Below are 25,529 nucleotides of genomic sequence, written 5' to 3'. Positions count from 1 at the left end.
AATTAATATGGCGTAAAGAAAATGACGAGAAGGGAATTATAATCTTTGATTTTTAAATATAAGAGTTTCGAGAGTTAGGCTATTATGCTTTTAATTTACAAGATAAGCTAAGTAATGTGTGAATTAATGAGTTTATTTATACATTTTCTAATTGTTATTGTCAGCTTATGTACACGGGTATACTTAAGCTATCGTTATAAAATTGAATACGAGACGACTCTTAATATTATGATAGGTTAATGATTGCATTTTATAATCTAGTTTAATACATCTTATTGAAAAATTCAAAGACCATAGGCAATAGGAAGAAAATTTCATTAAATAAATTTAAATAATGTATGGTTTATAAAATTATTCGTTAATAATCATAAAATTTTAAAATGTATAATCGAGATATCATAATAATTATTAATCCTTTAAACAGTTTCAAGAAATTGCATTGAGAAATATATCCTATTATTTCAAAATATTTACGCCGAAGTAATTTATCCATTATCTTATTACACGTGTTTCTGTCGCACACGCTAGGAGCGTAGAACTATATTTGCAGATAAAGCCTCACATCTAACATAAAATAAGTAGTATCCTGATTGTTTTGAGCAAAAAAAAAAAGAAAAAGAAAAATATCAAGAGTATATTAATTTTTCACAGAAATATATATATATATATATATAGACAGATAGATAGATAACAGTTATGCATAAATATTATTTATTTATATTTCATTATCTTATATATTTATCTTATATATTTATATTTATTTTAGTATTCTATTTATTTGAAGTAAACACTTTTAGTGATATAAGTTTTAGTTTGAGAGGAAGTAACAGTAATATAACTTGTGTCATATTTAGAGGCGGTAGTTTAAGTTCAATATTGCATAATAATTAAATATTGCATACACGAGATATTGTCATATTAATAATATAATGAAATTGAAAAAATGAAGAAAAAAAAATACTCATCGTTGATAATTGGAAATATCAGAAAACTTAACTATATTATACAATCTCAAGATTTAGTTATATGGAAGGGAATTTGAAACATCTATAAAGATTCTTAATGCCAAATCTTGACGAATATTTTTTACAGATGGTAAATGATTAAAGTCATCGTTAACTTTTCTCATCGAAGGGTAAATTATTCTTAAAAATCTCGGCAAGTACGCAAGGGTTATTTCTATTCCACTGGTAGAAAGCTAATAGTGAAGTCCTCGGCCTCCTAGTACCGTAAATAAATATCCAATGGTTTTCGACGTGAAGCGTTAGAGTAAGCGATAGTCTGTGACGTTGGCGTCATACTTAGAGCACTTTACATCCGACGTGTACGTGTGTGCGAATGAACGATCGCAGGTTCTCAGGCACCGAAAGCAGCTGAGAAGTGCGCTAGCGTGGCACTTCATCCCTGCAAGTACGGATACTTCTTCTCACTTTCTCTACGACTCTTTCAGCTGCCTCTCGACTGCTTGCCGCGATCATCCTCCTTCCCTGGACATGGCCGTAGCGTTACGTCAAGACCAAGCGAAAGCTCGTGTTCCTTACCTCGTCCTTATCCACCGGAGACGCGACAATTTACCTCTCGCGATATAACGAGCATCGCCTCTTGCTCCCTCGCATGTCATCCTTACATATTGTCCAGGCTCACGTAGTGCCTATTCGGGAAGTCGGACGTTCGGCTCTCTTCTTTTTTTCCTCGCTCCTCCGGCTCGTTCCAAAGCTTATATTTATGAGGTGGGACGGGCTGGCCGCGAGAATGCGGTCTAGGTTTTTTGAAATTGACGAAGGATTGCCGAACAAATTTATGAAATGCGAGGCTGAAATTAATGGCCAGGGGAAAAAATTTTTAACCTATCTCCAAGTCTTAAGTGCATTGTGAAAAACGAGCGCGTTGCAGCCTCTTATAATTCACGTAAGAGCATATTAATGTTAATGTTAACGCCTTCACCGACAGCCGCCTGGCTATCTAAGCATTCGTATTGTTTCGTACGCCTTGGCAAATAATACCTTGACATTAAATTACATATAGAAAGTCCAAGATGAGAATTATAGTGGATGTAATTAAAGAAGTCGAAATTTGTAAAATGAAGGAAAGACGCGAATGACTGTCGCTCGACGAAAGTGCCGATGCAAATGTAACGCTTTCTATCTACCGTAGAGTCGCCTCTCTTATACGCACAGTCGTCGTCGGCATAAAACTATTCTATAAATAGTAATTTATAAAAACGCATAATACGTATTCATATTATTACTTTCCGCGAAATTACTGTAATTATGGCTAAATAGAGGTACAGGTCTTGCAATTTGAAATTCGAATAATTGCAAGAGGAGCATAAAGTAGAGAGACAGTCTGTCAATTCGTAAATGGCTTTTTCCATTAATAAACGCGCGGCGCTTATTAAGATTTTTTAGCTACGTAATGAACGCGTTTACACGAGTAATGCGATTTAATGATAGAGTCCGTTAGTATATAACAAACTTTTGACGCGGACGGGAGGAAGAGCGCGTACATGGTATTCTCATAAGAGTCCTCGACGATGAGTAGGGACATGCTCGAGAGAGGTAAAGCGACACTTTTGAGAAGCGCTCGCTCGTCAATGCGCACTTGCCTCGTATGCCATTACGGTGGCGCTCGTTTGTCCATACGTTGCTTACGAGTCCCCTCTTGTATTCATCGATCGCAGCCTCTCTTCGTCGCCCTCGTTATAAAAGCCGCGCGTAATAAGCGAGAGGGAATTTCTTGGCACTCGCAAGTCACTAGTCGCGCCTACGGTTCCCTAGCCGCTCTGCCCAGCGCTTCTACCTTAGTCCTTTAGTCCTTAGTCCTCCTCGTTCTTGTTATTCGCCTCGCTCGATGCTTCTGGGCCTCAGTCTACCTGTTGCCGCCCGTGTAATGGCCCTTCCCCGGCTATGATTGCACGACACAGAACTCGCCGCTGTCCTTGTGCTCGAACAATAGCTCGAACAAGCATTGATGACTGCGCAGGGAGAGTAGAATCGTGGAATTGGGATGATTTTAAGGATTTTGTGGTAAACTGACTAGATTGGCTGGCGAGGAAAATTACACTCCTTAGATTGGCCGCTTTTTACATTCAAGCCCTCGCTCCGAAGAATGAAATAAACTTTCGTAAAAGCAGCGTTGCAGAAACTATATGCCAGAATAATGTAAAAATATACCGTAAAGTTTATTATATACTCGCATCAAAGTTCCATTTAACGTCTGATACTTACTTTTACTATGACTAATTATACACATTCATTATTATACTAGTATTAAAAGTTTTTCCGCGCATTTTTCATCTAAAATCATAAGACAAAATCTTTTTACCTACATTCTTCTATTCAATTGTAGTTTTAACTTTTAGAGGTGCAGCACATTTTTTTATCGCTTCAACAGTAATAAAAAATGTTTCTTTTAAAATGCGATTGCAATGTAATCCTCAAATTTATTACTTGCGATTATAAGCGATATAATAAGTTGATATATATGTATTGCAAGTCAAAAGCAAAATTGAAAAAACATAATGATGCGCATGAATGAGACGTGTTTGTATAAACAAAAAATTTGAAAAGTATAACGCTATTGGTGTATTTATCATTCATTCATTTTTAAATATATAAATATATAGTTTTATTTTATAATACTTGACAATGTCGTTGCGAAAGGTAAGCTAATTAATTATGCATAATCAATATTATTAATAAAATACATGAAGGTTGCATACGGTGTAATATTATTTTCAAATAACATCTTTTTCACCTATTTTAATCCATATATAATCAATTCGATAGAAATTTATAATTATATATATACTTAAGAAAAACTAGGTTTTAAAAAAAAATTTTTAAACTGCATAATTTTTTTTCAAGTCTAAATTACCGTAATAACCACTCCATAACTCACAATATCTTACATTTCATTGTTCTATAAATTTTTTTTTTTAAAAAAAAAAAAAAAAAAAAAAAAAAAAACATTATACAATGAATATTCATTAATAATCCATGACCATTGTGCTATCAGTTTATCTTTTTTCATTAATAATTAAATATATTTAAGAAGTATTTGAAACAAGTTTTATATACATATTAATATTTGATGTCATTTTATGATACTAAAATTCCATAGATTTCTGTTAATATATTGTAAATTCTATTATCTTTAATTTCATTCACTCATATATTAAATCTTGATTGTGTAATAGCCTTATAACGGGGAACATTTTTTAAGTAAATATTTCAATCGCAGTACTGTGAGGCAGTCAACGCTTAAAAAGGACAGGGACACACTGAAAGGACGATAAGTAGAACTAAAAAATTTAAATACGACCAAAAAATATTGAGCCAACTAAGAGAATAAAAATTAAATAAATGGATAACATTGATATGGGTACGTAAACGACAAAAATATTCAATACTTTTAGTATGTGCGGATATTCACACGCGTGAGAAAAAGAGGTAGCGAGCAATTTCATGGCACTATAGCTGTAAGAACGTAATTAGATTGAGCTACGTGTTAATGGAGTCGTTATAGTAGATATACACAAGCATTAAATCGTAGTCCTGTTCCTTCTACGATACATCAACGAAAAAAGAAGAATAAGACTGTGAGAATATCGTGTCCATTAGGTTTCCTATATTAAAAATACCATGGATTATATACGCGCGTTTGTGTACGTGCACGAGCACGTACTCATACAACACATCACATATTGGAAATTGTTAGCCTAAGTAATTTACTTACCTTCTTTGCTTTTACTAGTAATTATAATTAAATAATTAATAAACATAATATCTTGGTAATATTAACAAGTATTAATAATAATAGTAATGAAAAGTTTACCTGACATCGACGTATTATTGTTATTAAACTTTATTCAACGAAAAACTTCATTAGTTTTTTAATATTAAAATAAAAATTGAAATAAAAATCACGTTTACTTAGTTTATAAAATTGAAAAAACATATTACTAATGATTTCGCTAAGTTAAGATTTAATTTAAATATTTATACAAGATCAGTAGATTTTTCATCATCTTCTTTAATGCTAAAATAAGTGGAATGAGATATATGATTTACCGTAAAATATAGCTGAAGCTTAATATCTAATTCATGTGTTTAAGTCAAGATTGATATATTGAATTTATCATTAAATTATGACATGCCCAAATTAATCATGATTTAACAATGATAAACTTCAATTTTACCAAAAACGTCATGGAGATGCGAGTTTATTTACTTACGAGGCAAGCCCCGAAGATATTTTCAATCAAGTTCTAATGAGCATCCAATTCATCGATCAACTCTCGATCCGTATTTTCCAAGTGTTAAGGATAATTTCGCAATGAAGAGAGTAAAAACTTAAAATTTTCTCTTTTATCATACGATAAGATCTTACGGACATTTAGCCTCTATGTCGTTTTATATGCGAAGATGATGATGCCATCGAGGTGCGCCAAACAATAAAAATATGACCTCTATTATACCCTCTCTTCTCTATTTATCTTGCTCGTCGACATCACTTAATTATTGCTATTTTACGACAAGTTTTAGATGGGGTTTATTTTAGAAACTTTTTACAGAATCAAAATGTAAATAGAAAGGACTCGATATTACGGAACATTATTAAATAAATAGCAATTAAAATGTTTTGTAAGTGACTAATGATACATTTTTATATATATATATATATATTTTGTGTGAGTATAAAGATATATTTATATATATATATATATATATATATATATATATATATATATATATATATATATCACTTTATATATAGCTAGAACATTTTTAATTATAAGGCTCGTGATTCAATTTATCATTAGTATAATTATTATGCACGTTTAAAATTATTTAAATTATACTCTAGCGCATTAAACTTAAAAAAAAATACGAATAAATTTTTCTCATTTTTAAAGATATTTATCCCATGTGTAGACTGAGCATCTACTCTTAAGTATGGTAAATTAATGTATTTAAATATTTTATGCGTTAAGATTATGTTAAAATAACTTATATTTCATAATATACAGTAATATTAAAATAAATACACATATGCATATGCACACGCACACAAGAATACAAAAAATATTTTGAAAACTTAATTATCAGTATAAATATATATATATAACCAATTTTATTTACTATTTTTTACTATATTTTTCGAAGACTGATACTTAATAATTATATAAGAAACATTTTTTTATTAAATTAATAATAATATAGAAGATTTTATGCATAATTTATTTATATGAAACAGTAAAATTTCAGAAATTTTCACAATATGAAGTATTAAGTATAATAATTAGAATATTTTACGATTAAACATTACCAAAATCTACATAATTATTCCAACTACATTTTATTGCAAAATATCAAATATTATATTTAGAGAATAAAATCCTATAAATTATAGCTTATAAACTTAATAAATTTAAGTTAAATGTCTCAATCAATCTTATATTTAAAAATTACTAATCTTAGCCAGATTTTACAAAATACAGAAATCAATCTATTAATTCACTTTATCGACTTGCACGAGAAATCCATGAATTTAATAAATTCCCTAATATGGAGTTACGAATTATGTGTGCGCTTTTTTCTTTATCTATTTCCCTTTACACTTCTCAAAGAATACATAAAAAGAAGTTGAAAATCGCATCCACTGAATTTCTAACAAGAAAGGTATTGTGAGCAAGAAGAAATGAGAGAGAGAGAGAGAGAGAGAGAGAGAGAGAGAGGGAGAAAGAATGAGAGAGATTTATCGTTGATGTGATCCGAAGTCACGCATAACTTGCGGAAGGACACCGGTCATATCCGTGGCTAAACTTCGTCATCCCCAACGCACATTATTATATCTTCATAAAAACGGCTGAGAGTCGGTGAGAAAAAATTTAATTTACCGATGAGGATTTTCACATTTACCCCTTTTTCATTCATTATATATTTTTTATGAGCGACATGATAGATTATCAGAATTGGCTGTGTCTTAATGTTGGAATTTCACTTGATCCTATATAGAAAGGATTAACCTTTTCGTTACTAATACACGTAACAAATGACCTTGCATGAATGAAAATTCATACATCAAGTAAAAGTGGCACGATACTGCTAATGCTTTAAATTAAATGTGCTAATCATTTTTATTTTATATAGAAGTAATTTAACATCAAGTATAATTTATACATATTATCGCCCTTCCCTAAATCTCACTAGGAACATTGTTCAAGTATTATATAATTAAAATGTAATAAACATTGCATTTAATGCATTTTAGAATTTCGTCACTTTTAACAAAATTGAAATATTTTCATTTATGAAATTATTCAGTTACTTCTTATTTATGAAATCATATTTTTATATTTAATGTTTCAACTTTAATACATCCATAAACTAAATTGAGCACATATTTATCATATTTAAAAAAAAATTAATGAAATATATAATATGTCCTTAATAATTTTACGTTTTTAATATGAAATAATTGTTTAATATGAAAATATTCACTAATAATCAAATTTACTATGAAGAAAATTAATCTATTCTATCATAATAAATACATTTTTTATAAATTTGTTGTTAATTCTATAATAATATCTTTCTCAGCTTTTATAGACTTTTTTTTAAAAAAGATTCAACAATCATAATAATTATGTATTAGGGCGTAATGAAAGTTTTTCAAATAGATGATTTACTAACCAATTTTGATCGCATTTACCAATATTATAAATCTAATTATTCTTAGTATAAAATTTAAATATACTTCCATGTCTCAATAAAATAAATGTTCTTTTTCGTTTTTTTTTTTATTGCTTAGTAAAGCATAAAGTTATATTGATTGAAAATAATAAGATTTTTTATTAAAATGTATATTATAATTGTATATATATATATATATATATATATATATATATAAATTATTAATAATTTTAGATCAATACACTTTTTGTATATATTTAAATTATTCAATCTCGAAACATTGTGAAACCTATTTTTTTAACAGAATTATTAAAAAAATCAAAATATATCAAAATAAAATATTACTTATCAATCAATTGATTTCCGAACTTCCTGTACTCTATTTTCTATTCAGAAAATGTAACAATTGCTATTATTATTGTAAGTTATAAGTTACATAAGTATAATTTATATAAAATAATAGAATAGGTAATAGAATAATATCATGATGTCGGGTAAGTTATGTTGATAATACTTCAAAGTATAACGTTTCATTTCTTATACAGTTAAAATTACTACGACGAATACTTAGAGAAAAAGAAAAAAGGGAAATAGATATAAAGAGGAATACCTAATTTAACGGAGAATTGAGAATCTATAGGCGCAGTCGATACAAACAAGCTTCCGCTTATGAATGCTATTACTGCTTAGATTGTTCAATCATTTCAGTATCGTTGCCCATGTCAATTTATGATTTCAAATTCATCCATGGAAAGTCATTATTTTCTATAGAGTCTCATATTAGATACCAATTAATGTTTATCTTCAATATTAATATTAACTATTAAATAAATTCATAAAAATAATGGCCAGAATAATTTGGTTTTGTTTATATGTATATAAATAATTTAAAAATTATGTTTTTCTTAGTGCATATTAGAAATTACATGCATTACAAATTTCAGATCTACTATTTATTAAATATTTTATAAAAATAAAGTCCTAACGAGTATGTAAATTTGAAATAAATTCTATCATTTCTTTTATAAGTAAATACTAATCCATTGATTTAAATGTAATATAATAATATTGATACATTTAACATATAATTTTTCATTAAAATACAATTACCTCAACTCTAATAATATGCGTAATTATATCATTGGAGTTCTTCTATATTTACACATACATTTGTTTTATTTTACTCGCTTAACTGCACGAGTGCCGGCTCATGAAAAGTTTATGTATAAGAAAGATAAAGAGAGAGATTACTGCAAATGTCTACAAGTTAATCAATTTATGCACTTACGCACGTTTAGAAGGTTACAAGGCATTTCTCTTGTCTTGAGCTTCTTGTTCATTTTGTCAACGACAATAATAGTTTGTGAATTAAGTTGAATCCTTGAATCACTTATTTAGTTATTAACCACATTCTAACCAAATAGTAAATTACAAACATCTTTTTCTTTTTATCAATGCACTCTGACTTTTTTATTTTTTATCAATGATACCATCTTGTACTCATTTATGAAGAATTTTATAGATTTTTTTTATTTTTTGACGGCTATGCGACGATTTTACATTTTCATTTATTCTTTGAAATTGATTCATTAAGGAAGTACTTTTTGAAAAATATTAGTAGGTTTTTATTGTAAATATCGATTCAAAAGGCAAGTACGCTTTCTTACGAAAAGCAAAAGTATAATATAAAATAAAATTGATTTAGCTTTAAATACAAAGAGTAAATATTGAATAAATTAACTACTTTACAATTATATGTATGAATGATAAAATAGTGCTGATAGGCTGAAAAAAGCTTTACATATACTGTTATATTAATTTCTATTCTCCAGTCAAAGAAAAGCTTGCCAAATGGTGTAAAATTTATAAAACTTGTTACATACATGAGAATAATAATAATATATAAAAATTAGTCTGTCGCGTTACCTTAATTTTTCAACCATTTTTAATTCATTTTCGTAAGCATTCAAAAAATCTTATTACCACTATCAATTTATTTATAATTACTATTTCAGTCAAATATAAATAAGCATTTATATAACATTCCATAGCATTTATAGTTTAATAATTTAATGTACGAATTGCGACCATTGCAATCGCATATTAAATGTGCATTACACTTCCTCTAAGTGTGCAATAAATGGTTTATAAATATTAAGTTCAATTTCACAATAAATATAGTTCCAGCAATGCCGGCCAAATACACGATTACTTTTTACTAAAAATATGGCTCACCGACGCTTACCATGATACCTTCATAGGCTCGCAACACTAAGCGAACGAACCTTGAACCACCACAAATGTCAGCCTATCCTATTAAAACATTCATAGGCTCGCAACACTAAGCGAACGAACCTTGAACCACCACAAATGTCAGCCTATCCTATTAAATTCGAAAACTACAAGAGTTAGGACAAGACAAAAGTATCCAAATCTTACGTTTGATCATTTTCATGCTGGAATTTACAGCTCGGAATGCACTTATCTCTTATCGCCGGATTTTCGCCTTTTCTCATAATTGTGTGATTGATGGGAAGGCGTTTCCCATGTGTGCAACGTAGTGCGCACCACCTCGTAAATTCAGTCGACTTCTTAGCGAGTCGCTGCTTCCGCACTTGCGTGTAATAAAACTGGTAGACGACGAACTGCTTCGAGTTTATCTAATTGCGCTGTACTTGCGAATAAATCCTTCTCAAGTTCTCCACTCCCCGTTACTACCTCCACTTGGCTAATATGCTTAGGGTGTCAGCCCATTTATTGCGTTTGAATGATCTATAGATTTATATTTGGCGCATGGAATTTATCTACCTTCCTGTGTGTAAAAAAGATGCTTACGCTGTCATGTATTTGATGCTGTAATGATTATCTTTATTCTTCTCATAAATAACCGATAAGCTTTTAAAATTTGGAAAATGAGAATGCCCCTTGCGATAAAAATTTATTTCATTAATTGTACAACGACAGTTTGAACTGCACCATATAATTCTAGTTATTTTCTAAAGAATCAATAAAATTTCTTTATTTGGATTTGAATTCATTCATGTCCATTTTAATAAGTGAAATGGTGTAGAGTAATCTCCACAATGGAATACTATGAAAAGAAAGTAATTTAATTATTTCAAGTACGCAAGAGCTACGATTCCGACATCCAAGCACTCATCTAACTTTTATAATCGCATCAAATACAAATAACGACGATACAGCCATTATATTTTTAGTTTTTCCATTACAATACAACAAACTTTTCAACTATTTTTCATCCTAACTACTAGTGCATGCAACGAAAATTGCTCTTTGGTTAAAATTTGATAAAATCTACCCTTAAATTGTTAATGTGTCGAAAGGCCAAACGACACGCAATAATTTGGTTATAATGACAGTCATTAAAATAAACTACCTATTCGCGATAGTCACGAAACCACGACAGAAAGAAGCAATTCTCACTATCTCATCAGGTGTGAATTTTGAAACTTCCAGTGAAATATATTGATATCTTTCCTAGTAGGCATTATCGGCATTTTTTAACTTTTTGTACAAATCTATGCTTTTTAACCTGTACTTTTTATTTATAGAGATTTGTTATAATTCTTGTAAAAATAAATCGACATCGCTTTTGTTCAAATGAATTATAACGATATTTTATTTGTAATTATTAATTTCCCCTTAATTATTACGCATGTTAATATTACTCTTAATATATTATGCTATTGTTATTAATATACTTGGCTATAATATATTACAAATACTGCCTAATACAATTAGCCATTTAAATGAAAACTGACATGAAAAATCTATTATACATATATCATAATAATTAACATGTAAAAAAGAATTATAATATTTAATAATAAAAGTATCTGATTGAATATCCACTACTTATATTCAAATTATCTGTAAAACGCATTGCGTGAGAACAACCGTACAAACGGACTCGAACGAACATTCGAATATGAGTTTGGTGAAAGGCAACATTTAAAAAATGCGATGTAAAATAAAAATATATAAAGTACATATAATCTCCACCTTTCACCTACACGCTCATCCATCTCTATATCCATCACCACCACCATCGCCAGCACTACCATCCACCCCTTCAATGCCGTTATTTACGTTCTATGGGGTTGTTACACCTACCTGAAGCCTATTGTAAGACAATGACATCACGAGCCTTGTTTCCTTTGTCCTCGATTCCGCCAAGGAAATTTTGTCAGGATTCCCGTGAGCACTCGCGCCTTTTCCGTAATACACAGCTTCAAGAATTGAACAATTAGTAATAAAATTAATTATTATACAGCGAACATTTAACTTGTATTATTGCTTAACTCTTGTTTGTGCCAATTATAATGAATATAATATTGGTAATATTTTTAAAGAAATGATCAGTGAATTATTAGAGCTAAATACTAAATTAGATTAGAAGATTAAATTATATTAGAGCTTATTATTAGAGCTAATAATACTATAATTAGCTCTATTTCGTTATTATCACAGACTTTGGTATTAAATCAAATTCATAAGATAGCCAATAACGTTGATAAATATTAATCCATGATAATATATTTTAAATACGAGAATTAATATTAAATGACGCTTTATCAAACCAAATAAATTAAATAATTTAAAAATAATATGTAATATTATTACATAATATTACATAGAAAATCAATCATTTATTTTTATATAATTCATTGAATAAGCTACAGACAAGAAATGCCATCTATTATTATACAATAGATAATTTGTCAATTGATTTATATCTATAAATGGCTTATTTATTCACGCAATTAATTACACCAAATATCTTATTACAATTAATAATTTGGTTGCATATAATAGAAATATTAATTTATTATATAATTTTTTTACTTATTTTTTTAATTACTATATAGAAAGATTTTTTTTTCTTCTAATTTTCATATTTTTTATCAATTTTTGTATAAAAAGCTTCTTGGTGGTCGTAAAGATTTTTACTTGACATGTGTAAAAAGGCTATTGAATCACAATAGAATATTACCTGAAACATTTAAACTCTATAAAAGAAAATACACAGTATTATAAAATTTTTGTTAATTACCCGGAAGTCAATAATTTCAGAAAAATGTAAATGCTACTTTCAACATATTTTTACACTTCTCGTGCAATTTTAATCCGTTGTTATTGTCAATAATTCTGCATAAAGAGATTAGCGTATGTGTGTATTATTCAAATAAAATTAACGCACCGAATAATACATATCTATTTTATGTATTATTTTATAAAATTATTTATATTATTTATACAAAAAGAATAAGGTCAGTGCATACATGATATACGTAATACAGTTAATAAACTTATGAAGTCGTGTTAATTCACCATCTCGGGCATGAAATCGTCGCTTTCTCTCTCTCTCTCTCTCTCTCTCTCTCTCTCTCTCTCTCTCTTTCTCTCTTTATATATACTATATCATTCTCTCGCCAGAATTCGGATTTCAATAAAGACAATTACGCTAATAGTGCGACATAATTTACTTAGCTAATAATCAGTTGAAAAATTCGATGCTCGTTATATGGCACCTATAGGTTCACGTATCTAAGTACTATAAACTCTGAAATATTCTATTCTTCTTCATGCTTTTATTCTTTGCTACAAATTTCCTTACTGCACATTTCTTTTATTTCCTTTCCCTCGAGAATTTTCATACATTATGTTATTTAGATTACGGCCCATGAATTATCATTTTTTTTTCCGAAAGATGAGGTTAAAAATTAGTATAAGTGTATTGTTATAAGCTAAAAATAAGTTTTCCTTCATAAATTATTCTATGTAATTCATTCTAATAGCTTTACTATTTAATTTCACATTTTAAATTATTTTTGTTGTTGTATCCTTAATTTATGCATTTGTAAATACCATAAAATATTAAATAACAATAACTTAATAATATTACATGTATTTTTATGCATTGTACTTGTATATAATTTAAAAACGTTTCTATATTTATAAGTATACATTTAATAAGAAATTATATATCTCGATATATAATAAGGCATAATATACCTTGTATGTAGCAATGGTGCTGTAATAATATCAATCTAATATTAATATTTAATTACACACATCTTGGAATGTGTTATAGATTAGAGAAAACGAATGGAAAAGATGAGTGTTCAATGATTAAAAATAATTAATATAATAATAGTTTATTTTTAAATTTCATTGATTCGGTAATTGAATATAAATAATAAAATATACACATCATATAGTTCTCGATAAATAAATTATATTCGATTGAAAGTAGCGATTGATTAATCCACATATAGCTATTAGTAATAAAATTTTTTTTTTAGATAATTTAATGTTTTATGATAAATTAACCCACAATTTTACAACAGTAAAAATTCTTAATGAAATATAATTTCTTGTTTTTAATTTTATATCGTTGTTTTTCGCCTATAGCATGTTATAGGCGTTCAAATGCTACAGCTTTATATACTCATTTTTCTCTTCATGACCATCATGTAAGTTAGGTAACACTTTGATTTTCAGGTAATAAAAATTGAAATTATTAGAACGTTATGCTTGCTTATAAATGCAATTACAGTTAGGTTTTAAAGTCAATTAACAACCTTTCCACGTATTTATAAATCTTGCACTTATCTTGTAAAATATTTAATTGGCGAATAAAGTTCTCTGATAATCACCTTTTTAAAACACAATTGCATACCATTGGGTTGCCTTACAAGCTTTGCAAATGACGGCATTACTCGAAGGAGGGTGATTATTTAAACTTTGTTACAATTAATTTTCTTCGTATTAAAAACATATAGTATTTAAATTATCTTACCATTAGATTTTTAATTTAATTTTTTAAATTTTTTGTATAAAATCAAGTATTTGTGATTATTTATAGGATTTATACTTAATCTAAATATAAATTGTCTAAAGTTTTTTATTAAATTTACTTGCAGTCGTAATGAGTGTTATCAATAAATGTTACTACGATGAGAGTATTTTATAGACTTGTAATACTTTACACATAGGATTAATAATGAATGACGCGAATATTAATTTCGCCGCAAAACTACCATTATAAATATAAATTCAGTCCGTCACAAAGATTCGTCACAAAGACGACTTGCAACATGAAAAAAGTCCACAGATATTGGATATTCCAAAGGCTAATGATGCAATGCCGAATAATTTCGTTCGTAATGATTTTCGACTTTCGGCTTTCACGTATTAAGCAGTCCTACGCCCAGGACACATTTAGTAAACGTTTTACCTTCCTAATGAAATGTGGAAAATAAAATGCGGAAGAATACTCGATCTGTCATGCAAATGTCTCAATCCCTCATACTGTCGAAGCGTTTTATCCCAACAGAATATTTGTATCTCATTAAGAGTAGGTACAGCAATAAAGATGATTGGTTTAAGCGTCTTAATTTTTAGATATTCCGTTACGTACTAAGCAGAGTAACATCAAACTGTAATATCAAGATCCTTACAATAATAAGGCGATGACGTATTTCAATGATGCTCTCTCTCTCTCTCTCTCTCTCTCTCTCTCTATCTCTCTCTCTCTGATCGTCAAGAATAAAAGTCGATAATATTTTTAAATATCTTTAGTAATATTCAATTTTTATCTACTTAATTATGTCTACAACATTCCATAAAACTATATTATTTACATAATTATCTTTTATCTAAGCATGTGTGCGCGCTCGCGTATGTACGCGTAGCCCAACAATTGCAGCATGTACATTGAACAAAACTCTTTTCTCACTGGCGCATTTTGCATCCATATTACACGCTTAAAATCATAATTATAAAAACGATTATGGTTTAGTTATTGGAAAAAATACGCTGCAAAAATTATATTTTAAACGGGAACGTGCCATCGTGATCGGGCAATAAGTGCAGCCTCTCATAAATATAAGAAAGAGTACCGTTGAATATAATCATGCAACGCGAACAAAAACTCGTAAGAATTCACGCCGTGTAATTAACACATGATAAGTATTCAGCTTTTTCGCGACCGGACAAGCGCAAAAAATCGGGCCCGCACTCTCCCAGCCATTGATCCGAAAATCATCAAGCCCGAATTCCGGCATCCCATTCCGATCCGATTCTCTGTATCTCCCAACCGCTCCTGTGGACTAACTCCGCATTTAAGGTCCTAATTAAAATACTTTCGATACGCAGCGCGAGCGCAATCCCGCCCAAAACGGTTAAATTCTCGAAAGCGCCAAGCTGTCGCACACCGGTACACGGGAGCCACGCTGACGTGCACGAAGAAATCCTCCCCGGGCGCGACGGCTCAATTCTCGCCGATGTTTATGACGCCAATTGCAGACATCGTTATTGGCAAGCTCTTGAGACTCGTCGTTAAGCGGAAAGAGAAACAGACAGAGAGAGAGAGAGAGAGAGAGAGAGAGAGAGAGAGAGAGAGAGAGAGATACGAAGAAGGAGAGGCTCATAATTCTTTTGCTCTTTCGGACTTTTCGCGGGCTGTGCCTACTTACCGTTGTATGCTGTAACCAAAAGGTCTCTCTTCTCTCTCGTCTGACCCCTCCACTTATTCCATTTTACCATCCTCATTGGACGCATACTTTTGTTGTTGATATTTCGGCGCTACTTCTTTTGTCTCCACTTACAATGCATTTTTTGTCTTTTGCGAAGACAGTCGCTCTTCTCAATCTGGGAAAAAATTTTTTTTTTATTATTATCGATTGTCACTCGGTGTATTTGTTATTTTATATTAATATTTTCGATTCTTGCAAGAACATTAATGATTTCTACTACGTTTATGACTATTTCCTCAAATGGATGTGAACGAAAAAATAATAATAACGTTTTGATACATATATATATATATATATATATCAAAACGTTATTATTATTTTGTATATATATATATATATATATATATAATGGCTAATAAATTTTTATAAGATCCACGAAAATATGATTCAATATTTGCAATTTAGGAATATATATATATATATATATATGCACTCATCAAAAACCTAAATTTCAAGAGTAAATTATCTTTATATAAACTATTGAAGATTAAATTCTCTAGAAAGTTATTGGCGAAAGTGAACTGAATTAGCAGAGACGAATAAAATGAATGATTTTATTGAATCAGACCTGAAATCACAGCCACTTATATTGCCGTTATTCATTTTAAAGGTTCGGAATTTTTATTTACTTTTTGCTATAATAAAAATAAGATCGCAGACATTAACAACTTTGGATTCAAATATCCTCTGTCACTGTCCATGTATTTATTTGCATATTAATATTTTATAAAAATTCATAATAAATTATTAATTAGTTTCATTAACCAATAATTATCATAGCAATGAAAATTGAGTTCATTAATTATAATAAAAATGCTGCTAATTAATTCTAGTATTTATTTAAAGGATATCTCATGATAAAACACGCTTGAATAATGAATTCTGTGTACACTACCTGCAATAAAGTTTAACATAAATTATTAGATTAAAGGAGCCATCCAACGTTCTAATCAGATTTCGAATCCCTCTTTCATCTCCGTGTGCACTTTTTTTTCGTTTAATTGCTTTTTTTATATTAAAATTTAATCGTACGACTACAAAAAATCTTATGACGTAACTATTATTCACAGTTACTAAAATTTTCACCAAATTTTATGTATAAATTAAAGACTGCAAATTTTAATTAAATTCATCGGCAAATCCCTACTGCAATACTTTCACGCACAAAGATATTATAAAAACAATAATATAATGTGCAGTATAATTTAATTAAAATTAATCAATGTGCATACCATTAAATTTAAAGTGACACGTGAGAACTATAAGTATAAGATGTAAAACATACGTTCACCTAATTCAATAATAATTATTTAATAGTATTTCAGAATGTTTATGTACACGCACACAAGCACATGTAACTATCGTATGTATGTATAGATATTTGAAATGCAATTATAAATAACTGGTATTATAAAATCATAATCATAATAAAATCAATAAATACAAATAATTTTTTAGAATTTTTTAGAAAGTCGAGTGTGCCTATTCTACGTAAATATTAAAGTGAATAACCTTTGAATGATGGATAGAAAATATAGTAAGAAACGATCTAATAAGAATATGAATAAATTACTCACATTTTCGTAAGAGATAATTAATCACTTTACATATAGCTCATTAAAAATGGTCCAATTTTTTAAAAATATTTTATGTAGTAGGATGTTTAGAATGGTGTATCATTCTCTTACTATCTAATTGCTCTCTATCTTTCTCTCTTTATAATTCGATATGTCGAAGGTGCGCGTGAAGCTCTTACGCGATGAGCCGCAAATTATCATCGTGATCTAGCACAGCGCAACGCAACTACAACTTATTACGAAGAGAGGTCCATTACACATTATGCACGTTGAATGTTTTTTCTCGAACGCATCCATTATACATTCGTTGCGCGTGTGTGTGATTGCGCGCGCGTGTAGCATCGATTATCGATTTGTCGTAGGCCTTGTCAAGCATACGAAGGCGCTTTCAGCGGCTTTTCCATGAGTCCGTGAACGGGAATAACAGTCGGCGCTGTCGGGATTGCTGCCGGGGGCCTTTGATGTTGACACAATTTACTTTACTGGAACCTGATTGAGTAATTTGCGAATTCGCAGATATACAGGTGTGCGATTATCTAGTAGTCAGATTTTCACGCTCAGCGCTTTTGGCACACGCCGTGGTGAATTTCATGCGATTTTTCCATTCTATATTTTTCATTTGCTTGCTTACAGATGAAAAATTTAACATGACATTTATTTTGATAAAATCGCTTGCCAGTATTGAAATGCATTGACTAATGTTTGTAGTTTCAATCGAATAATTCAGCACAATGAAATAAATCTCATGCAATTTAGTTTTTTCTCTTTTTCTTCTTTTCAAATAAACTATATAAAATATAAGCTTTTCATTACTTAAAATTATTTCAACATACATGTTATGTATTGTTAAAAACAGTATATTTATATATTCGAAGCTTGAAAAAGAAAATATATGTATAATTATGTGTTTTTCTTAATCATGTAAGTGGCCATAACTTATGCTCTTTTTGTAAAATGAGCTTTGAAAATATAAAAGTCTTAACATGTTTTACCTTCTCTTTCTTTACTCTGCTTCACTATCTACTTATTATTATTCAGTTTGAGAATCGATTGAGCACGCAATGACACCTTGGCCACTCTGAAATTTCCTTTACCAGTCACTCTTGAGTAGGACATGACACATTACTGATTCCTCGACGATGTATTTTTGAGAACTCTAAGAGTGTATCATTTTCTCTATATCCACAATACGATCGTCAGCTTATAAATAAAGCTACAACAATCTATTCTTCATACGATAAAAAATTATGGCTTTTACCTATGAAAATATAATAAAGCAATGTAATAATTCCATGGTAATCGTAATTATACGCGTAATTTATATCAACTGAAATTGCATAATCCTTAAAAAAAATATCCATGAGAATTTTTCTCTAAGTGTGAGTACATATAATAATAAATAAAAACTCCATACATTTATACTTTTTCAAGAATGCAAGAATAATATTTATTATAATGTAATTATGTTCATTGATTTAATGATACCTTTGAATTACATAGAACATTTATTTTAAACATAGTCATCGATTTTTACACGGTTACACGTGATAGAACTTTTGAAATTTTGCTTAGAATACTAGAAATAGTTGGCCAGACGATAATTCAATACAATTATATTTCAGAATTATTAATTTTACTATAAATAATTTACGGCGATTCGCTAATTTTTATTGTGAAATTGGAATAATTATCGTTTAATGAAATTCCATAAGAATTATATATAATTTCGAAATTCAATGAGGGGTTTATCGATAATTTATAACACAGTTCGTCTATTCAATTTCCTTATTTGAATTTTATATAATTAATATAAATACGTGAAGAATATTAATATACAATTATAACAGAAATTGGAAAATGCATTAAAAATATCTCGATCGTTTTATATGAATGACAAACATTGATAAAGATGAGAAACTCATCATTATAATGACTGCCGATGCTCTATTAACTAAACCCACAAAATAGTTTCCAATAAATTGAATTAAATCGATGAATGATGTACTTAAGCAGGTAGCGATTCCTACTGCGCTCGCCAACTGTAATTTATTTTGCTGTGACGTTTCTCTCCCATGTTCGCGAAACAATTGCTCGTTCGATTCTATACACATGCGCCCACTTGTCTTGAGTAGCTACCGGAAAATGAATTCTTTATAAATGCAAAAAAGAGCGAATAACATACAGTGAGGACAGAGATAGAGAGAGGGTCGGATTTAGATAGAGGAAAGGGGAGGGAAAATACATATACATAACGGTAAATTCGCACATAAGCTTAGTGCGATTCTAATTCAAGCTGCTGTTCCGTGTACGCATTAAATATTCAGCGAAGAGTGCGTGTGGATCATTTGTTTGGATCTTATCTTTAACATGGATTTGCGAGAAAAGTATAAATTGTTGGAAAGTACAAAGTGAAAATGAAAATTATTGGCACTATCTCGATTCTATATACATTTTATTAATTAAAAATGTTTTCATTATTAACTGGAAAAAGTTTATATATGAATCTGCCCTGTACTTTCTAAATGTGCTACTTACTTGTATTAAATGCAATAATATAATTGCCGAAAGATAATATGAAATGCGGTGATCTGCAGCATTATATCTGCAGTATTATTATATATCTGCAGTACTATAATAATAATTAAAAGACCTCATCTCATTATGAACGGTAATTTTAAGATTCACCAACACTAATTCAAACACTTGTAATTCAACCAACACTACGATTAATAATTTATTAAATAAATAACGCTCTTTTATATTATTTCCATCTACTAGATATTTTCATCATTTGAGTCATATTATTATAGTGATGCATTAATAACATAATAATTTTTAATTTATTAAATTTAAAAAATTTATATGTTTCATAACTTGAATTTATTTGTAAACTGTATATATATATATATATATATATATATATTTATAATCTGAATAATATTCCATTGAAACATATTCTAGTAATAAAAATTGTGATATAAACTTAAGTGAAGAGGCTTCATTTTAATAATGAAATAATCCTCATTCGAATTCAGATAGTTGGCAAAAAAACAAAGTTGATAAAAATAATCGGCGAGGAGAGCACTGATCGATAATTTTCTAAAGAAATGATGTAAATGCACATTTTGCGCAAACAATCTTACGAAGCAAATGCTGCTATTGTATAGTCGTTGAAAAGCCGATTTTCTTCGCTTCTTTTTGTACGCGTGCACTCACATCCTCTCCCGCTCATTCTTCCATTATATTTATCAATCATTATTTTTCACTATAATCCCCTTGGTTCTCAAGCGTCTCGGCAACTTGTACAGAGAATTCACCCTCATTCGCTTTGCCGCGAGCCATTAGGTCTACCGAGCGTAAACTATTAGCTGCGCGTCGCGGTCATCCACCCACTTGCTCCTCTTCCCGGCCTATTCAGCTTTATTTATCGTGACAAACTAATAACGAAAGATGCTATTTGCATTTCTATTTGGGGCTTTATTATCTTGAAGAGCGTACGTATATATTATCTCGAGTTTGCCATTGTTTATTCAACAATTATGCTATTCAGTTGGCTTGTCGGGACTTTGGCGACAAAAATATATTGTAAATAATGACTTGAAATATTTGAATTCGTTGTGTTTACACGGTTGATATAATCATCGTTTAATGTTAATCATAACTTTTCAAATTACAGTGCAATCGATATTATAAAACATCTTAGAATGCAATTTTCAGCGAACTATCATAAATTCTAACATATTATTACGTCTTTACGAATTTTCCGGAAAATTATTAATATCGCCTAGTAATTGAAATATCTTGACAGGCCGTCAAGCCGGCACGACAATGAACGTAATTTGAAATGGTTTAATGCATCAACTTAGTATAGAATCGATAGGAAATGATAAATTCCAGTAGAAATCCAGCCGGTGTTGGAGACTAGCTTAATGTGCCGACTGGGATTTAGCAGATACCATGGAAGAACGTACTTTCCCTTTGTGCCGAGCCCAGCATCTCTCAGAGACTCCCGCAAATCTCTGGAACCTCCTTCGTAGCTCGGATGAGTTTGCTGGTGCAGTGCCGTTGCGTTTAAGCCGTCGCTCTAATTGGTCAACGTCAGTCCCGATGTTGTAAATGCTAATTGCGCGGCAGCCGGTGTGCGCGCTGACGCCGCTGTGTACCGATGCGTGACGACTCGATTCCGGATGTACTGCCGCTTGTACTTGTCGAATTATCATGGACGTGCGAGCCAAATTATTCTCTAAACGCGACGCGCAACTTGTCGCGAGCCCTCGGTACAACAAGAATGAATTACCAGTCTTATTACAATTACCGTGCGTGTGTAATCAAGCGCCATGATGGAAAAGGATGGACACGGTGTACGTCAGAGGGGCATATAACCTTTTTCCACTATATTATTGATTTATCTACTATTCTTAATGATGAGATGGATAGATGGAGAGGACTGCCGGGACAATTAATTAGCTTCTCAAGCTCGTCGTCAATTCTAGATATTGCCCACTATAATAACGTGGTACATGATGTCACTATTAATGAAATCATTTTAACGAGAAATGTATGGTGCTTAATAGAAACGCCTCGATAGGCATCTCTTGGAGGTTCGTTATTTTATAAGATTAGTAAGCGAGCAGCCACTTACTTTCGAGAACGTTTTGGTATTTTTGTTTATTCTCAGCCGATAGCCGGTGAGAAAGCTACTTTGCTCTTTAGAGAACGAAAATTCAATATGCTCATTTTATATACAACATATTATTGTCCCCGCGATTGATAATTATATTCGCGAGACCCGTTAAAAAATATTCTTCATAATGTGCGATAAAAAATTTCTCATTAACGGGTAATGCAAATATCATTAAAGCATAAGATATGAATACTTAGATGCAGAGAAATTATTGCTTTCTTGGCAGAAGCCAATCATCCCCTGCATCGAGCAATTATTCATTTAAAGCGAAAGCAGCCGGAATATAAACGGCCGGACACAGCCGCTTCCTAACATCATAACTCATAACTCACCCGAGTACCTATGTTTGGCATGATTGCAGGCGGCAGGACCGCCGGTGCAACTCGAGCCCGTGGATCTGTCGTTGAAGACGCCAGTGGTGCTCCAGGTGCCACGCTACAGTCCCGCGGCCCTCATAGCCGCCGCAGCTGCTGCCGCCGCCCGGAAGGTGCCCTCGCCGTCCACCGCGACCCCTAACACGATTACGACATCGAGGACGACGCTCGGGAGACCAGCGCAGGCTCTACAGCCATCCATTTGCCTATCTACAGGTTAGTCAGTGCATGTATATGTCGTATTGATTTATTCGAATTTCTATTTGGTTTCAATTGTTTTGTTTCGCTCATTGGAAGTGACGACTTTTACATACTTCTCAAGTCAGAAGCAAATATCTAAGTTATCATATTGAGTTATCATTTGAAAAGTCTGAAATCGTTGATATTGGAAAGCCAGTGCAAAACAAAGATTCTCTAAATTGCCATTTGTAAGCTGAGGCCTTCAATGTGTAAGATAATTATTGGTTGTTTTGAAATGCGAATGGATTCACGGACGAATAGATATTTTATTGTTAGACATTTCATCCGGATCAGTTGTAAATAATCATATTGAATTCATGTTACAATGAAGATTTGGTAAATATAAACATAAATATAAATATAATACTTTTAGAAAACCGGAATTGAGGATGACAGGCAAAAAACGACCCAGAGAAAACAAATAGTAGACGTATTTTTATAGATAATTCAATTTTAAAGCTAAAACTAATTTTTAAATTTCAAAAACCCAATAAATTTGCATTAGGACTTATTGTTATTGATTTGGTTAATGAAAAGTAAGAAATGCTAATAAAACAGGCACCGTGTAATGCAAAATTCAAGATAAAAAAATTTCCTTTCAACGTACGTAATTAATATTGTAGCGTATTTTCAATTCGTTCGGGCATCTTTTCACGCAAAAATAGGATCATGTTTCACACCAGGGAGTCCTTAACTGTTTAATAACAATACTAAGTTTACTTTAAATATAGAACTAATTTTCATCCTATTGTTTTATTAAGAAAGCGTAACGTTAACTTGTTTACTGTAAATAAGTTTTTTGATAACGTATTACCACATTATTATTAAAATATAAAGAGTAATATGTTTGTAAATGTACATGTAAGTATAAATTAAATTTAATGATAACAATTTTGATTACGTATTGTTCATAAAGAAAAAGTGCTTTGCAGCTACACGTTTTAATGTGGTAACTGACCACGATGGTATTTATTCATAACCATAACGTACGTACATGCAAGATGATACATTCTGTAGTTCTCTACGCGCGTTAAAGCTAAATTCACAATTGTATTTTGCATGTAAAGGAAAGTTTATTAGTAATTTTAATGATCTTTGAAATGGATATAATCAACTCTTAGTTGATAAAAACATTTTACGTACTTTGACGTTCCATGCTATTTCTAATATTTCATCCAACTAAATCTCTCACCGTACTATTTATATCAACTAATTTGAAATTAAGCGAGGCCATTACCGGCAGATTAGCATTTATGTGCAGATGTGAAAAAATTACAAGTAAATTGTCCGACAATACCTATAAAAAAATTCTAACTTCAATTTTATTGAATTATAGATAAGTTGTGTGTTTGATAAAGGCTTTAGTTTATGCATTTCAAATAGTTTTTATTTCATTTATCAACGCAGAGTGAGCCAGTACATTCGCCTAATAAAGTTCGCGATACAAAAGAATAACGACTTGTTTGACGTGGTCAGTGAGAAAACATTTATTTACCATACTTAGGACCTAAACCCGAAAAGAAGTACCCTCGTAAAACCTTAATTTTATTGCCGAGGAAAACTCAGACTACATGGCAACCCGAGATTCGCAGTCGATATTGTCTTCGCATGATCCTATACAAGGTGCGGTACAATTTTGGTAAAAGGGGAGATAATCTTGTGTATGCGAACACGAACACTTTACTGCCAACTAAAAGGCTGACAACGAAGACGACGTTGGGGCCGCGCAGTGGCGATGTGACGTCGCTAGCCAAATGACCGGCAATGAAGTGCTCCGCTACTTTTATTTTATAGGTTAATTATGCGTTATATTCGCAGCTTCACGAGGATACGTCAAGGGCAAAACTACCACTATGAATGATCTAGAGGGTTGGAACGTTTTAAGGTTGTCGAGAGAGACTAGGCTACTGCTGAAACGTGGCCATTAAATTAACACGATCTTAAGGAAGGATTAGATTTTAATTTTGTAATAAAATATAAGTACTTGTATTCTAAGCTTCTTATGCCCCAGCATTTGTGGAATAGAATAATTTCACCTCGCTGCCTTATTCCTTGCAATTTTTCATACTTTTCAATTCACTATTCGTATAATGTATTTTCAAATTTGAGATACCAATAAAGCGTTTTTTTCTTTCGAATAATAAAGTGTAGTAAATTTAACAAAGTGTTGTAAATTTTAAATTACTTTTAAATCTAAGTCATCGAATTTTCCTTACATATGGAATCTCATCTCGGACAAACTTAATTATTAATTTTAAATTTAAGTGTATATCTGAATCTTTTGACAACAATCATCATTTCTTACTTTTAAATTGTTCATACAAGATTATCAATTTTGTTCTTGTTATTGTTAATTGATTCATGGCAATTACATTCTTTACAAATACATATATCAT

General features: G+C 30.6%; 1 protein-coding gene across 1 annotated transcript in view; it reads left to right on the top strand.

The window, feature by feature from the left end:
• The window catches only part of LOC105360781 (uncharacterized), a 244,055-nt gene extending 218,994 nt beyond the window's left edge, over positions 1-25,061 (top strand). The window contains exons 4-5 of the mRNA XM_011497782.1: positions 22,881-23,109; positions 24,952-25,061. Of these exons, the coding sequence (XP_011496084.1) occupies positions 22,881-23,109; positions 24,952-25,061 (339 nt within the window). The remainder of the gene's footprint in view (positions 1-22,880; positions 23,110-24,951) is intronic.
• The last annotated feature ends 468 nt before the right edge of the window (positions 25,062-25,529 follow it).

Source organism: Ceratosolen solmsi, unplaced genomic scaffold (genome assembly GCF_000503995.2).
Source record: "Ceratosolen solmsi marchali unplaced genomic scaffold, CerSol_1.0 scaffold47, whole genome shotgun sequence".
Taxonomy (NCBI): Eukaryota; Metazoa; Arthropoda; class Insecta; order Hymenoptera; family Agaonidae; genus Ceratosolen; species Ceratosolen solmsi.
The sequence above is the reverse complement of the archived record's forward strand: the minus strand, read 5'-3'. Positions and strand labels throughout refer to the sequence as shown.